Source organism: Lethenteron reissneri, chromosome 69 (assembly GCF_015708825.2).
Source record: "Lethenteron reissneri isolate LAM-NWPU_2019-01 chromosome 69, ASM1570882v1, whole genome shotgun sequence".
NCBI classification, from domain to species: domain Eukaryota; kingdom Metazoa; phylum Chordata; class Hyperoartia; order Petromyzontiformes; family Petromyzontidae; genus Lethenteron; species Lethenteron reissneri.
In genome coordinates this window covers 2,339,234-2,357,516 of record NC_083847.1, presented here as the reverse complement: position 1 = coordinate 2,357,516, position 18,283 = coordinate 2,339,234, and the positions used below count along the sequence as shown (strand labels likewise).

Genomic DNA, 18,283 nt, shown 5'->3' with positions numbered 1-18,283 from the left:
TGACAAGCGTGGGGTGTCGAGGCCTAGTACCGTGCAGAGCCTCCGGCCTCGCCTAGATTGCCCACCCGGCCGAGGCTGGGTGCTGTGGCCGTTACCCCCCCCCCCGCGCTACAATAATACTGTCAAATCGCTATAATTTTATTATCTACCGACCCTATGATAGTAATTGCACACATTGGGGTGGGGGGGGGGGAGTGAAGACGACCTGAAACTTTGATGAATTTACCTCAGCGTCGCGTGTTAATGCATGCGCATATTTTTAACGGGAATTAAAAATGGCATCCACCCCGCAGCGACGGCGTTGCTGCCCGTTGCCAGGGGCCAACCGCCCGTTGCCAGGGACCAACCGCCCGTTGCCAGGGGCAACCGCCTTCGCGCATGCGCAACGGCGTGCTTCGTTAGGTGCCGGTCGGCAATAGTAAATAAATAAAGAGAAATCGCACTAAATCGATAATCTGTCCGATTTAAAGTTTAGAGACGAAAAATCGGAAATGCCTAAGTTCACCGCGGGGCCGGGGGCGTGCCCACCGGCAAAATTTAATCTCGGCGAACCCCACGGTCCGAGAGCTAAATCCCCCAGAAGCGAGCGTACGCAGGCGAACAGACGGACGGACAGACAGACAGACAGACAAAAAATTAATTATATAGGTTAGATTGCATGTAAACACAACGTGCCCCCCCAGCCCTATGGTAACCTGCTTGTGCATGATAGGCACCCCTCCAACCACTATCCCCGCTCAAATCTGCTTTAATTTTGCGGTCCAAACAGATCGGCCACATTCCATGTCAGGGTGCTTTCTTCATAGACCTTGCCTGGTTTACAGGAGGTCCTGTGTTCAATCCTAACCCTGACACCTACATATTATCTGGCCGTTTGCATGTTTTCCCCCTTTAAATCACAATATAAATTTGCATAGGCATAAACATAAACAGAGACGAATGCTACTTCCTTTATTTTTTTGCTGCATTTCAACTTTACATAAGCTTACTGTATGCAAATTGCCAGAATTTACGTCCAAGTATTTACTAAGTTCACCAGTGTAGGACTAGAACGTATTTTTTTACAATGTCTCACCATACATATGTAGTGGTGGTGCGCGCTGACAAGGAGAGGGCGTGTGTGTGCGCGCGCCGGGCGTGGCTACATCGAGTGTGGGGTGTTGACGCACGCCGACAGTGATGGATCACGGGGCGGCGCTGGGTGCGTGGTTGTGCGCGCAGACACGATATGGGAAACAGGATCGTGGGCAGCGTGCTGAGTGATTGGTCAACTGGGGTGTGTGCTCTCAGCGACGTCCGCATGAAGGACTATAAAGGGGGACGCGCAGGAGCACTCGGGGAGTTATTACCAGCTGAAGATCGAAGACGGAGTTGAAGAGATAGGGCCCTGAGACCCCTAGCCCCGCTGTCCTTGTAAGGGCCGGGACCCTGTGCGGCTCAGAGGCGAGGCTGTGGGACCCGTGGCCTGGTGTCCATGTGGAACCAGGCTGTGGGACCCAGAGTCGAGACTAATAACCCAGCCGGGTGTGTTCCAAGAAGCTACGGGGCGTGAGAGCCCGTGTGGGTATAGCTCAGGGGAACCTCGTGGGTTATGTGGCAGTTGCCACCCGTGTAAAATAAGTTGGTGTTAATAAAAGGTTTGCTACCCGTCAGAGTCGTCTCCCGCCGAGTTACTACTTTACAACTGGCGTCAGAAGTAAACCTGTCTTCACAAACGATGGATACCAGGAAGACTACCCGTACCCACGACCGAGATCGGGAAGACGACGACGTACCGGAGCCACAAGCATTGGGAGGCGAGGAAGATGAGATGCCGCCGATGCAGCACCTCGCGGCGATGGACGACGCTCCGCTCGCCTCCAACACCGGCCTTCAGGAAGCACACTCCCGCCTGGCGGAGTTGTTGCTCGCCGCCGCTTCGATTTTGTCTGAAATCACGGCTTCAGGAGGCGGGAGGGCGACTACGAGGGTGGAGGAGGGAGCGTGGCCGCCGGGATCCCGCCAGAACGCGCTTCGCGCCAAAAGTTTTGAAATTGGCGCCATTTTCGAGGGTCCACCAGCAATTGGCGGGAAGCGTGGACACCACGTGCTCGGGGACCTCCACTCCACAAAGCCCGCGTCATTGGCGCGCGCCGAGCCTCTCCACCATGCGCCTGCCGACGGAGCCGACATTTTCATTGAATACAGCGGTGCGCGGGAAAAGCATTCATCGGGGGACGACGACCAGGTCCTCCAACAGAGACTGCCCGCGCTCACGGCGTTCAAGGCGGACGGGGGCGACTGGGGGGCCTTCCAACGAAGGTTCCTCGCGCATCAGGAGATGTCGGGGTGGTCCGACACCACTGCCCTACGCGCGCTGCCGGCGATGCTCGACGACGACGCACTTGCGGCCTTCACATCCGCCCCAAGGTCGTCCCGCTCAACGCTCCAGGCCGCGCTACATCTCATGGCTAAGGTGTTCGGACCGCCCTCGACCTGTCGCCACCAGTTTTACGAACGGCGTAAGGTGGATGGAGAAACTACTCTCGCCTATCGCACATCGCTGCTCGCCCTGGCGGACGCCGCCTTTCCACGCATGGACAAGGAGGGGAAGGACGCCATGGTGACAGAGCAGCTGCTGGCGTTGGCTCACGGTCTGGGAGTGCCCATAAATACGGCCGACGAGATGGACATCTGCTCCTTGGGGGTGGCGACAAGTATTCACGCACACGAGGTCCTCAAGCGAAAGCGGACGGTCATCTGTGCATCGGCGGGGATCGCGACACCTGCCGCGACGGGCGCCGAGCCTCAGACTGCTACGGTTCGGGAGGAGGCCTTCACCATCTCAAGACCGGGGGAGTGGAGATCGGGAGGTCGTTCGCCCGTACGATCCCGCAAGCTGGAGCAACCGAAACCTACGACGTCCATGGTCTTGTGTTACAACTGCGGCCTCCGGGGTCACGTCTCGTCGGGTGCCGGGCTCCGCGTCAGCGCGCCACGGGACCACGTCCGGACGACGACCAAGGCCCCAAGTCATCCCAGCAAACCCCGGCAAGTCGCGGCACCCCACACGCTCGGTCCACATACATGGCACACTCGGGTCGCCGCTTCGCGGTGGGGGGACCGCGTATGGGTACCGGGGATTCGGTTCGGCGAGGGGGGTTCGTACACGGGCTGGGAGCAGTCGAATGGTCAGAGTTGGCCCACAGGATAGTGGCTGCGTCGGCCGGGTCGTCCGTAGTAACGGGGTTTATTTATAACATCCTTCCCGTCCAATGCCGACCCCTTCTCCCGGTGGACGTACCGTTTTACGCGGCGAACGGGAGATCTTTGGGAATAATCGGACAGATTCGGGCTACTATTTGTATTGGTGATATCAAATTGGCGGGGCCCATTTTTGTGTCATCGTCTCTGGCAGTCCCTTGTTTACTGGGCACGGACTTTTTGGCTAAAATGCCCATTAAAATTCTCATTGATCAAGCCTGCATTGAACTTCCATCGGGTCGGCGGGTTGCATTTTTAACGAGTCCTACCAAAATACGCACGGTTTGTGCAACGGTTCAGGCGCTGGCAACTCAGACTGTGCGGGTGCCCCCGGGATCGCAAATGTTGGTACCCCTTCGGTTGCGAAAACCCCTCGGGATCGACGCGGGGGACCAGGGTGTCCTGTTAGGGCCATCTAACAGAGCTGTTGGGGGCCTCGACTTAGCAGTAGCTCAGACCATGGTGCGGGCGGACAGAGATCCGTTCGTGATGGTTCTGAATACGGGGTCGCGGACGGCTGTAATTACTCAGGGCATGGTGCTGCCTCACGCGGCGCCGCTACCCGTCGACGAAACGGCTCGTTGCGCATGCCGACTCCAGCCTCGATACACACCCTCCATCGGAAGAGGGGACAGAATGGCTCGACTCGTTGTGTGCTGGGTCTAGTGACTTGTCTAGTGTGCAGTTGGGAGCGTTGAGGGGCCTGCTACTCGAATTCGCCGACATCTTTAGCAGACATAAGTACGATATTGGCTGCACGGATTTGTTGCGCCACCACATAGCGACCGGTGATGCGGCCCCTATTCGGCAAAATCCCTTCCGGCTCAGCCCAGCCGAGAAGGAACATGTGAGATCGGCTGTTAATGACATGCTGGCTGCCGACATCATTTCGCCCTCTTCCAGTCCGTGGGGGGCTCCCATCGTCCTTGTGAAGAAACAGGACGGGTCCTTGCGGTTTTGTGTGGATTTTCGCCGCCTAAATAAAATCTCTATGGCCGACGCGTATCCACTACCCAGGATGGATGAGTCGCTGGATGCCTTGGCGGGAGCACAGTATTTTTCGACACTTGACCTGCTTTCAGGATTTTGGCAATTGCCCCTCGATGAGGAATCAAAACCTAAGACCGCTTTCCGGACACCAGGAGGCCTATTTGAATTCAATCGATTGCCCATGGGCTTACATTCCGCTCCCGCCACGTTCCAGAGGCTCATGGAATTGGTTTTGTCAGGACTCCAATGGGACACTAGTTTGATCTACCTCGATGATATCATCATTTTCAGCCGGACTTTCGAGGAGCACCTCCAGCGCTTGAGAGGGGTGTTCCTCAGGATGCGTTCCGCTAAATTAAAATTTAAACCCGCGAAATGTCACCTGCTCCGGGAATCGGTCCGGTACTTGGGCCATATTGTTGGCCATTCAGGGATCTCCACAGACCCTCCTAAAACGCACTGTGTCAGCTCATGGCCAACGCCAACCTCAGTCACTGAAGTCCGCAGCTTCATAGGATTCGCCTCCTACTACCGCCGTTTTGTTGAACATTTTGCCACCATTGCCAGGCCCCTACACGCTTTGACGGCTAAAGGGGTAAGGTTTCACTGGGGCTCAGATGAGGAGGCTGCGTTCTGCTCCCTTCGGGACGCCTTGGTGCGAGCTCCCCCCTTGTGTTACCCCGATTTCACGCAACCGTTTCTGCTTGACACGGATGCCAGTAACACGGGTATCGGGGGAGTGCTCTCACAGGTAGTCGGGGGGGTCGAACGGGTGGTCGCCTACGGTAGTAGAGTTCTGTCACCTGCGGAACAACGCTACTGTGTGACTCGTCGTGAATTGCTAGCGATCGTTTTTTTTATACAGCAATTCAGACCGTATCTCTACGGACGTCATTTTACTGTTCGTACGGACCACGCGGCTCTCCAATACGCAATGCGGGTGGCGCAACCCTCCGGCCAATTGTCCCGATGGCTGGAGGTCCTACAAGACTACCAGTTCACGACGATTTACCGAAAGGGATTGCGGCACTCGAATGCGGATGCCTTGTCGCGGTTGCCGCCTCGCTCGGAATGCGCGTGTCTTCTGGGATCGGCGCGGTGTAAACCCCCTGTCGCCACTCGCGCGGAAGTTTTGCTCGCCGCCACTGATGCTCCAGAGGTCGTTTTGCCCGCCGCTCCTACGGGCGGGGACTCGTTACTCGCGTTACCTCTTATCGAGTGGGGCCGTCTCCAAATGGCCGACAGCTCCCTACTCACGCTGCGGCGGAAGGCGGAGGCTCCCGAGGGGGGGGAGACGTGGGTCAGTTCATGGGTGGTCAGACAGGGCCTCCTGATGAAGTGGGACAATATGTCCCGGCGCCATACGCTCGTTGTACCATCTGCTTTACGGGGGAGGGTCGTTCTGGCTGCTCACGAACGCCTCATGCATTTGGGATTTCACAAAACGCTTGCCCTACTCCAACGGGACTATTATTGGCCGGGTATGGGGAGCGACGTGGAGAACATCCTCAAGGGATGTGTGGGGTGCGCTCGAAGGAAACCCCCACAGATAGCGGCTAATCCACCGCTACAATCCATTCAGGTTTCGCGCACGAACGAATTGGTTGCGCTCGACATTTTGGGGCCCTTTCCCGCTACACCTAGGGGTAACAAATACCTGCTGGTTGGCGTAGAATACTTCACCCGATAGCCTATGGCGTGGCCACTCGCCAACCAGTCGGCTGCGGCGGTGGCGGACGCCTTTGTCCAGGGCTATGTTTTGGACAAAGGCGCCCCAGAACGCTTGCTGACGGACCAAGGAAAGAACTTTTTGAGCGTTTTGTTGCGCGAGGTGTGCGACCTGTTGGGTACAAAAAAAGTGCGTACCTCCCCGTACCACCCGCAGACTGATGGAATGGTTGAACGTCTAAACAGAACGATTACTTCTATGCTGTGCCAACAGGTCTGCAACGATCAGGTTGATTGGGACTTGCAGGTACCCGGGGTACTCGCGGCCTATCGAATGGCCCCCCATGCGGCAACGGGATTTTCCCCATTTTTTCTCATGTATGGGCGGGAGGCTGATCCGCCTATGGATGTCCAACTGGGGATTTCCCAGCCACGTGCGAAATCCAAATTGGCCGACCACATCAAATTTAATATCGCCAAGCTGGCTGAAGCGCGAGAGGCTGCAAGGTTGAATTCGAGGTCGCGCCAGGTCGCTAACGAAAGGTTGCATGAACGGAAAGTGTATACACACGATTGGAAAACAGGCGATAAGGCCTGGCTGCATTGTCCACATGCACCGTTGGCCACGCCCCCTAAGTTGTTGAGACCATGGAGGGGACCTGTGGAAATCGTGCGTATCGCGCGACCCCAGTGTATCCAGATTAAATGGGGAAAACGCCGTTGGTACGTACACCCCTCCCAGCTGAAACCTTTCGCGGAAACCCATGACCTCCCTTTGTGCCGTAACGACCGAGCGTGTGATGGGGCCGTCGGCTCGGGGTGGGAGGTGTCGCAGTCTGATCCTCACGTGTCTCCGCCTGACCTACTCCCAGGTGTCGCGGACCTGACGGCTGCTGACCACCGAGAGCCAGAATCCCGAGGCGCGCACGGATCTACAATACCTGCCCCGTGCCTCCCTGGACTGCCGGCGCCACCGGACGGTCAACCGCGTCTGGTTCCGTACGACGGACCGGCCAGGCGGACTCGTGCTAAGACTAGCCACTTTTCCTGAGGGGGGGGCCCGAGATTGCGGCTTGGCGCCACGTTCCCCTTCTGCCCGGTACATTGCCCCGTTCAAGGGGTGGTCGGAAAGGAAGGGACCGCTGCACGAGTCATTTTTGTATATACGTTTATTGTTGTCGCTCGCCGCTTGTACATATTGTTCTGTTGTTGCGGTGATATGCTCTGCTTACGGATGGCGGAGTTCTTATTGTGTTGTTGTGATTGTTGTTGGTGTTACGGGGCACACACTAATTGGGGAGGGAAATAAACATTTTTTAGCAGCCGGGTCGGCTGCGAGCTATGTGGTAGGGGGTGATGTAGTGGTGGTGCGCGCTGACAAGGAGGGGGCGTGTGTGTGCGCGCGCCGGGCGTGGCTACATCGAGTGTGGGGTGTTGACGCACGCCGACAGTGATGGATCACGGGGCGGCGCTGGGTGCGTGGTTGTGCGCGCAGACACGATATGGGAAACAGGATCGTGGGCAGCGTGCTGAGTGATTGGTCAACTGGGGTGTGTGCTCTCAGCGACGTCCGCATGAAGGACTATAAAGGGGGACGCGCAGGAGCACTCGGGGAGTTATTACCAGCTGAAGATCGAAGACGGAGTTGAAGAGATAGGGCCCTGAGACCCCTAGCCCCGCTGTCCTTGTAAGGGCCGGGACCCTGTGCGGCTCAGAGGCGAGGCTGTGGGACCCGTGGCCTGGTGTCCATGTGGAACCAGGCTGTGGGACCCAGAGTCGAGACTAATAACCCAGCCGGGTGTGTTCCAAGAAGCTACGGGGCGTGAGAGCCCGTGTGGGTATAGCTCAGGGGAACCTCGTGGGTTATGTGGCAGTTGCCACCCGTGTAAAATAAGTTGGTGTTAATAAAAGGTGTGCTACCCGTCAGAGTCGTCTCCCGCCGAGTTACTACTTTACACATATAACAATTTGTTTTAATAATACAACAACTTACTCTGCACTCCCCTTCAACATTGCCTATTTAAAATTATAATTTTCTACTTTGACTGTTACCAAGCAATTATTTCCTTTTTATTTTCATATAGCCGTCGACATTTAAAACAATGCAAAAACATAGGTTAAAACTAGTTTTTCAATGCACACAATTCTATTGGCACTCAAATATAGAAAATACATTATTTTGATCCCAAATGTATTCAAATTTGATGTGCTGAACAAAAGCCTTTGGTATGTTTAATTTTCTTTACGCATCCACACACATTCATTCTGCATATCAATTTTTTATTAAATTTGGGGTCAAAATAATGTTTTTTCCCCTTTTGAGTGCAAATAAAAGTGTGAGCATTGAAAAACGTGTTTTTTACCTTTTTATTTCTTATGAGTGTCATTTACGACCATTTAGCACCTTGTTTGTTAATTGTACAATATTCCTTAATGAGAAGTTGGCCGAGCCTCGAGATATTGAGAGTGAGGTGGATGGGGGCCCGAATTGGGGGACTACCTCACGTGTGCGGGGGCTGGACCACCACTCGTCGTACACTAACCGTGGGGCTAGGGGGTCCCAGGCACTCGGGGGAAAGGGTATTACTAATACAGTAGATGGGAATATGGTGTGCTAAAGTAGTCACTTATTGGCAAGTTTTATTTACGTGACAAACCCATATTCGTTGACTGTGGCGGGTGGAGTTGGGTTTATGACATTTACACGATCTAACCCAAAAAACGTCATCATGGGTGAGGAGTTCGAGGCGCATTGTGGGCAGCCCTCAATTTAGCATGGTCCAAAAGAAGTTAAACATACGTACGTACAGCCTTGCTGAGTCAGCGGCCAGGTCCGACGGCAGAGCAAAGGGCCACGTGACGCGGCCTTGGTGGAGTCATTAGCAAAGACGAGCGATGAGAGCGCACAAGTACCGGCAGGAGATGGGAGGTTTCTCAGGCTGGCCCCTGCCGCAACGGCGAAACCTCAGGTCACGCCGGCTAACCAATTTCCCCACCCTGCTCGTGTATGAGAATAAAGCCAATAATCCCGAAACGAAATGTAATTGGCTGACTTTCTAACTTGGTTAGATCATTGTCGTGGATTATAATGCACATCCTCGATGAGCAAGTGATCCATGGATAACAATTTTTAAGAATGATAAATGGACATTTTATGAGTGAAGAAGTGCCATAACCCAAAATGGTGCATATTACATATCGTATTTTAAATGCCATATTGTTGAAAAAGTGTTGCGTTTGGATATTTTCTTCATTTGATTGCCACACGGCAGATCTCACAAGACTTTTAAAGAGGGAAAATTGAACAGATATTTTGTCGTTCGTATTTAATATTTAAATGTTATCAAGTTTTTAAATATGTATATACAGTTAATGGGAAAGGGTTAACTGCATATAATTTTCACTCACCTTCTGAGTCGCCTGTATGCATCACAGCATCTAGTTGCGCTTGTTCAATGACTTGCCATGCACAGTCTTCAGTGCTCGAAGCATACTGATGCCACAAAGATGCTGTGAAGGTGTTTATATTGCATTTCCCCAAGTCATAAAACCTCCCACACACCCCACTTAAAAGTCATTGCCAGAAGCTAAATATTCATGGCATCTCTTGAGAAAAGAGGAAGCTGTTTTTTGACATTGGTTTCTTAATGAACTCACGTCAATCTGATGCCCACGGGGAATTGTACTAAATACCCAGCACTTGTATCCCTTTCAAACTCTAGCACAGCCTTTATCTTATACGCAGAATGTAAACTTATGACACCTCACTTAATATGCAATCTAGTTAATTGTAACTATATCTCTGTAACTATATCTCTAATTCATACCTTTAAAAAACTGCACTGAGTACCATGCTGAAGTATAAATAGCCAGAATATACATATATTTACTTCAAATATCCATCTTTCCAAAAAAAACTGATGAAAGTATGTTTTGGCGGTACAGCAGTGCAGCATGACATACCGGTCCCATGAAACAGCCTGACCATGTCGCTGTTGCCCTTGATTTTACCAGCTTTTACGATTTTACCAGATTGTTTGATTTTACCAGCTTTTCTGATTTTACCAGCTTTTGTGATTTTACCAGCTTTTTCGATTTTACCAGATTTTGTGATTTTACCAGCTTTTGCGATTTTACCAGATTTTGTGATTTTATCAGCTTTTGTGATTTTACCAGCTTTTGTGATTTTACCAGCTTATGTGATTTTACCAGCTTTTGTGATTTTACCAACTTTTGTGATTTTCCAGCTTTTGAGATTTTACCAACTTTTGTGATTTTACCAGCTTTTGTGATTTTACCAACTATTGTGATTTTACCAGCTTTTGTGATTTTACCAACTTTTGTGATTTTCCAGCTTTTGAGATTTTACCAACTTTTGTGATTTTACCAGCTTTTGTGATTTTACCAACTTTTGTGATTTTCCAGCTTTTGTGATTTTACCAACTTTTGTGATTTTTCCAGCTTTTGTGATTTTACCAACTTTTGTGATTTTACCAACTTTTGTGATTTTACCAACTTTTGTGATTTTACCAGCTTTTGTGATTTTACCAACTTTTGTGGTAACATTAACAGTGAACTCGCCGAGATTATCGACAGTCAGTTTAACCCAGCACGTCAGTGCCAGAACATGTCGCTCGAAAAATATACTGGATCACATATGCAAATCCGCCGATGCCGTAACCGGTACCGACATTATTATTGAAGATGTGGTCATATCAGATGACAGTCTGGTGATGTGCAAAGTGGCATTATTGATTATTTACCAACCTGTCACAAAGATATCGTACATAAACTGGAAACGATTGGACCACGATGCTTTCTGTGAGAAGATCAGGTCATCACTGGCATGTCTACATCTTGCATCGATGGCAGATACATTTGCAGCTCAATTATTAAATGATATTACTGCCGTTCTTGATGAAGTCGTGCCCATCCGAACAAGCCCAAGGAGAACAGGGAAAGCACGTGGTCATTCGCTGTTACCGGAGGTGATCACAGCAAAGCATAATATGATGAGGCTGGAGCATCTTTGGAAGAAAACTGGTTTCGAGACTGTCCGACTAGCCTGCAGATCTGCCAACTAAATCATTATTGCGTCTTGCAGATCGTTCTATGCTCTGCATTTCAATGAGTCGGCTCGAGGCTCCCGTGCTCTGTGGCGCATCAGTCAGCTAGTCGCCAATAAAATAGGGTAACTAGTTGACTTACTCAATTTATGAACGCCATAATATATTATCTCTTACAACTTGAATTGTTTGGGATCGTTTTTCCTCACCACTCTATGGGTCTTTTGTTTGTTATCTGCACTTACAATTTTAAACCTTTGGATCTTTGTTCAGCAAGCATATCCCAATTCATACAAATTCAAAGTCATGTTAATGTTTCTGTCCAAGGAACACACGTTAAAAACCTGTTCGAGCTCTGTATAAATCAACATACAATATCACAGCCACACCTCATTACCCCCAAGCTGAACACCAAGTTGTTCCTCTTTCAAAACCACCCTCCTCACCCACAACCACGCTCTAACCTACTGAGCTCCAGCCTACCTAATGCAGCACACGAGTCTGCCTTTTACATGTTTGTAAGTTAATGAATCATAAAAAGTCGGCAAAGGCAACACCTACGTGGTGAGCCATTGGAATGAAATTATTAAAGTTTCCAACTTGAAGATGTTTATTCGAAACAATGAAATGGTGGTCCAAAATAAGGAATGATAATGCACAACAGACAAAACTAAAACAATTTGGTGGATACATTTCACGCACAAATATCAATTCTGTATTAGAAGTAAAATCATATCTTGACTTAAAGCTTTCGTGACTGCAGGAATTCATATTCTTGGGTCTTTCAGTAAAGTCACATAATTGGTTCAAATAAAATTACAAAAGTAACAAAAAACTACGACGTTTCGATCGTAACACAAGCAATCGTCATCAGGAGAAAAAAAGCGGGAAAGCTGCTGAGGCAAGCTGTTTTAAAGGTTTGAAATGGGTGTAGCCTAAGGGTCATAAACGAAGAAGGCTGGGCTAGTGATGTTAAAGTGAGAAATTTGCATATAAATGTAAGGTAGGAGAGCTCCCTCCACGATGACGAAGGCGCGGAGGTGGCCATTGTGTTGTGAGAGATTTGCATGCCAATGTAAGATCGCAGAGCCACCGCAACATCGATAACACGAGCGACGGTGGTTGTGTTTGTGTGAGACATTTAACCTGTTAATGTAACTCAGAGAGTCGGAAAATATCTGCTAACATTGGCAAATAGGATGGAAACATCGCAGCCAGTTATGACTTAAAGTGGTTAATAACGTCCTTCCAATGATTGCTCAGTTTGTACTCACCTTCTTAGTGGAAATTGTGTCTGTGTCTATGTAGGGGTGTCAGGGGAAGGATTCCCACCAATAGATGGGTTAGTGGGAGGGGTGATCGAGGAGATATAAGGAGAGAACGGGCGGGAAGGAGGGGCCTTTGGCGGGAACGATATTGTGACGGCTGGGGGACAGGTGTGGATGGAAGGAAAGGAATAAAGGACGAGACCCCTGCAATCTGGTGTCGGCTCCTACTTTACATCTGGTGGCAGCGGTGGGATCTCATGGCTACAAAGAAAAATCCCCGCGGGAAAGAGCCAAGGGAGGAGGAAGCAGGGGCCGGGGATCCTTCCCATCCCGGGCAACAAGGGGGCCTGCTATCAGAAGCAGCAGCAGGGGGCCCGGATCGCCTGGAGGACCCCATGGAGGACCGCATGGCCCGCGTGGAGAGGGCACTCCAGGAGCTTCTACAGAGGCTCCCTATGGGGGGCCCGCCAGCACCGGGACCCCCACCCCCACGCGTACTACGGGAGGAGAGGCCACGGGACCCGGAGGCCGACCAGCCGGCCGGGCAAGAGCCGCAATCAACCTCGTCACGCCAGCCGCCGCCGGTCCCGCCAAAACCCCCAGGGCTAACCACCCAACACGGAGAGCAGGTGGCCGGACAGCCGCGTCGGCTGGGGCCCGTCGACAAGTTCGTGGCTGAGGAAGAAGACTGGGAGGAGTTTGTCCGCCGATTCGAGGCTGCCTTCCACGCTCTCGAATGGACAGACGAAGAGGCACTACGAGCGCTGCCATCCGTTCTGGGCAAGGAAGCACTCGCCTCTTACACCTCCCTTCCCTCGCACAGCAAGACCACGCTACAGGCGGCCTACGAGGCTTTGGGGGAGATCTATTGCCCGGCGGAAGGAGCCTTTAAACGGTTTCAGGATCGCCAGCGAGGGGCTAAAGAATCCCCTTTAGCCTACAGGGGTGCACTGCTCGTGTTGGCGAGGAGAGCTTTCCCTCGCCTGGCTGAAGAAGCGCTCGAGGACCTCGTGGTCGAGCACCTCATCGCCTACGCTTGCCGCGCCGGCGTTGTAATGCCCGTGGTGACGCCGGGGGAACGCACCTCGCTGTGGGCTGCCCGGACCATCCAAGCCCACGAGCAGGTCATGGGCCGGGCGCCACCCGTGGGCCCGGTGGCTGGCGCGGCGGGGGGGAACAGCCGAGCCGTTGCCGCGGCGCTACTGGGTCCAGCGACACCAACCGCCGAACCTGCACCGTCGCCACAGGCTGCCTGTGGAGCAGCTGGGGACGGACCCCCGACGTCTGAGACGGAGCCATCGCTGCGGGAGGTGTACGCGGCGATCCGGGGACTGGCGGAGCAGAGGGACCAGGGGCGCGACCAACCGCCGCGTCGCTGGCAGCCGCCTCTACAACATCGCGCCGAGCCCCCCCGACGGAACGCCCCGTGGGTCTGCCACCGTTGTGGTCGAGAGGGGCATGTGGCGAGGGGGTGCCGCACAGAGCCGGAGGCCGCCAACGTCACCTGGAACCCGCCGGGGCCGAACGCCGACAGGATCCAGGCGAGTGACGCCGTCCCGCCCGGCCTCTCGGTCGGGCCGAGCAATTATAATTCCGACGCCGCGAACTTACCGGGAGTCTCCTCGGGGTGGGCGCCGTCGGTGTCGTTCCCCGGTCCCCATTGTCCGGGTCGGGGGAAGGGGATCGCGCCAGGGATAGCGCCGGGGCCTGGGATTGCGTCGCGACCAGGGGTGGCGTCGCGACCCGGAGTGGCGTCGCGAACGGACGTGACAGGGCATCCGGGAGTGACGTCGCGGCCAGGAGTGGTGTCGCGGATCGCGCCGGGAGTTGCGCCGGGGCCGTGGACCACGTCGGGGATCGCGCCGAGGCCGGAGACCGCGTCGGGAGTCGCGCCGGGGCCGGAGACCGCGTCGGGAGTCGCGCCGGGGCCGGAGACCGCGTCGGGAGTCGCGCCGAGGCCGGGAGGGACGTCGCGGGCGGACGTGACGTCGCGGGCGGAGGTGACGTCGCGGGCGGACGTGACGTCACGGGCGGAGGTGACGTCGCGGGCGGACGTGACGTCGCGGGCGGAGGTGACGTCGCGGGCGGGCGTGATTTCGCGGCCGGGCGTGACATCGCGGGCGGGCGGGCGTGACGTCGCGGGCGGGCGTGGTTTCGCGGGCGGGCGTGACGTCACCGGCGGGCGTGACGTCGCGGGCGGGCGTGACGTCGCCGGCGGGCGTGACGTCACCAGTTGCCTGCGACGCCGGCGAGTTGCCAGGGGCAACGGCCCGGGGGCGGAGGCAGCCCACAAGATTGACAGTGCGCCCTGGAGCAGTTCCACGGGCCGCCTCGCCACCGCTTTGCGGCAGATCGAGACGGAACCAGGGGGACCACGCCCCCGTGACAAAGGGAAGGGAGGGGAGAAGGGAGGGGCTCACGGGAAGGCCCACCCCCCAGTCCCCACTGCCCCCTACAATGGGGGGGGCCCCCCACACCACAAGGGGGGCCCATCCTACGTCACCAAAGGGGGGCAATTTGCACCACATAGAGAGCCCAGCCCGCAACCCAGGGGTAAGCCCACACTATGTAACAAGGGCGCGTTCACCCTGCTGCGACGCACTCCAAAGGGAGGAACCCCATCTTCAGTCCATTCACATCCATCCCCCATCATTTCACCATGCACCACAGGATAACGAGACGCCGCCTGGTCAGTGGCCGGACTCAGCCACACAATGGAGGAAGCTGGCAAGGCGGGTGGTAGCGGCCACGTCAGGAACCTCGGTCCTGGTCGGTGAAATCGCGGGAGTGTCGGCACGTATCTTGGTGGATACGGGGGCATCAGCCACGATCATCTCGAGCACCATGCACGAGATGCTGCCGGATAAAATCCGACCTTTAGTCCCCGTCAAGACAACGTTCATTGCAGCAAATGGAGGCAGCATGGGCTTCCTGGGCCAGGTTGAAGCCCCGATACAGATTGGGCAGCTTTCGGTAGCAGGACCCATCCTTGTCTCCGCAACGTTGCCTGTACCCTGCCTGTTGGGGACGGACTTTCTGAGGCGGATGCCAATGAAAATCGATCTGGCCAATGGGCGGGTGGAAGTCCAGGGAACGCATCTCCATTTCCTAAAGGCGGAGGGGGCCAGCCGGGGTGTACCCTACGTGCAGGCTCTGGTCAGTAAGTCTGTCTCCATTCCCCCGGCAGCCCAGATGCTGATTCCGCTGCAATATCGGTCTCCCCTCGTGACAGCCCGACCAGACTCACCCATCCTGGTGTCTCCGGCGTCAGCTGCCATGGATCGCCATGCGCTGGTGGGAGCCGAAACTATTGTACAGAGGAACCAGCATCTGTTCATTCAGGTGCTGAACACCTCCGATAGAACAGCGACGGTGCAGGAGGGAACAGTTCTGGCCCACGTTAGTCCCTTGTCACTAGGAGCCCCAGGGACAAAGCCCGAGCTTGTAGGCAGCATCAGCCAGTCCGAGGACAGAGGGGCCGAATCGTGGATGGACCAGCTCGCGGGGCCTGAGCCGGGATTGCCGCCCGACCAGAAACAGCAGCTGCACTCGTTATTGCATGAGTTCTCAGGCGTGTTCAGCCGGGGACCGTTCGACCTAGGGTGCACAAATCTGTCGCAGCACCACATTAACACGGTAGATGCCGCACCCCTGCGCCAAAACACATATAGAATGAGCCCAATGGAAAAAGGGCACATTCAACAAGCGGTGCAGGAGATGCTGCGGGCCGACATAATTTCTCCATCCTCGAGTCCCTGGGGGGCACCGGTGGTCCTAGTCAAGAAGTCAGACGGGTCACTGAGATTCTGTGTGGACTTCCGACGCCTCAATGCCGTCACGCTGGCCGACGCATATCCCCTACCACGTATTGACGACTCATTGGATGCACTGGCGGGAGCAAAATTTTTCAGTACGCTGGATTTATTGTCCGGGTTCTGGCAGGTCCCACTAGACGCGGACTCCCGGCCTAAAACAGCGTTCCGGACACCACAGGGCCTGTTCGAGTTCAACTGCCTGCCTATGGGCCTCCAGACTGCGCCGGCGACGTTCCAACGCATAATGGAGTTGGCCTTAGCAGGCCTCCAATGGGAAACGTGCCTCATCTACCTGGATGACGTCATTGTCTTCAGCCGATCATTCGAGGAACACATTGACCGATTACGTCAGGTATTCCTGCGGTTCCGGAACGCAAACTTGAAGCTCAAGCCGTCGAAGTGCCACCTTATGCAGTCGTCGGTACGCTACTTGGGCCACGTCGTCAGTGAGTCTGGAGTGGCTACAGACCCGGAAAAGACGGCCTGCGTGAGGGCCTGGGCTGTTCTCACAACGGTTCCAGAGGTACGCCGGTTTGTGGGTTTCGTTTCTTATTACCGCCGGTTCGTACCCAACTTCGCAACCATTGCCAAGCCCTTGCACGTGTTGACGGCGAAGAACCAGAGGTTTTATTGGGGCCCTCTGGAGGAAGAGGCATTCCAGCAGCTGCGCTCACGTCTGACAGATGCACCACCATTGGCTTTTCCGGATTTTGGCCTCCCCTTTATCCTGGACACGGACGCCAGCGATGTGGGCATCGGCAGTGTTTTGTCGCAAGTCCAGCAGGGTCGCGAGGTGGTTATCGCCTATGGTAGTCGCGTGCTTTCATCAGCGGAGCAGCGCTACTGCGTCACATGTAGGGAACTCCTGGCAGTCGTTCACTTCGTGCAGCAATTTCGACCCTACCTGTATGGTCGCAAATTTACGGTCCGCACTGACCACGCGGCCTTGCAGTATTCGCTCCGCATCGACCAGCCTTCGGGGCAGCTGGCCAGATGGATAGAGCGCCTGCAGGAGTACAGGTACCAAGTAGTGCATCGCAAAGGGACCAGACATGCCAACGCAGACGCATTGTCCCGACTGGCGCCCCAGGGCCCTTGTGCATGCACCACAGGCGGGGCACGCTGCAAGGAGGCGAGGCCGGAGGGGACAGTCATCGCTCCCGTACGCACGGCGGAGGACGCACAGGGTGAGGTCCAGCTGACCGACCACGACCTGGGGCTGACCTTGGACGATTGGCGACGGCTACAGCTGGAGGAAGCCCCACTGCGAACGCTACGTGCCTCAGCAGAGGCAGGGGGGGAGGAGTACATCGTATGGGAGGACCTCCTCATGCGATGGGACCCGACAGGGCGCCGACGATGCCTGGTAGTTCCGGAGTCGCTGCGTCAACAATTGGTTATGGACGTACACGGCCGCCAGCTGCTGCACCTGGCGGGGCGGAAGACACTGTACACATTACAGAGTCGGTACTTTTGGCCAGGTATGACCGCTGACGTGCATCGATGGGTCGCTACCTGCGTCGAATGTGCGCGGCGAAAGCCGCCACCCCGGGTAAGCCGGGCGCCCCTACAGCCCATCACGGTGACCAGGGTCAACGAATTGGTTGCGTTGGACATCCTGGGACCACTGCCGGTCACGCCACGGGGAAATAAATACCTGTTGGTCGGAGTCGAGTACTGCACGAGGTGGCCGATGGCGTGGGCCCTCCCGGACCAAACGGCACAGACCATCGCCGATGCCTTCGTGGGAGGCTATGTCCTTGATAAGGGGGCACCGGAGCGGTTGCTCACGGATCAGGGCAGGAATTTCTCCTCACAGCTATTGAAGGACGTCTGCTCTATCCTGGGCACTAAAAAGGTCAGAACATCTCCGTATCATCCCCAGACCAATGGGATGGTAGAGCGGCTTAACCGCACCATAGCGGCCATGCTGTCCCAAGTGGTGGACGAAAACCATTCTGACTGGGACCTCCACATTCCATCTGTCTTAGCGGCGTACAGGGTGGCCCCACACGCGGCGACGGGGTTCTCGCCGTTTTTCCTGATGTACGGACGGGATCCCGTTCCGCCTATTGAGGTGCAGCTGACGGACATTCCCGCAAGAGCCGACGCATGGCCGAAGGCACTAAAGACCTCCCTCATTTATTTGAGAGAGGCCCGCCAAGCAGCCGAGGCCGCATCGGCCACGAGCCAAGAGAGTAATGTACGGATACGGGAGAGGACAGTGACAGCC

General features: G+C 54.9%; 1 protein-coding gene across 1 annotated transcript in view; it reads right to left on the bottom strand.

Annotated features, from left to right (window-relative positions):
* The window catches only part of LOC133360724 (interferon-induced very large GTPase 1-like), a 57,821-nt gene extending 48,437 nt beyond the window's left edge, over window positions 1-9,384 (bottom strand). Inside the window, exon 1 of the mRNA XM_061579513.1 lies at window positions 9,310-9,384. Within this exon, the coding sequence (XP_061435497.1) occupies window positions 9,310-9,331 (22 nt within the window). The 5' untranslated portion in view covers window positions 9,332-9,384. The remainder of the gene's footprint in view (window positions 1-9,309) is intronic.
* Window positions 9,385-18,283: the final 8,899 nt, after the last annotated feature.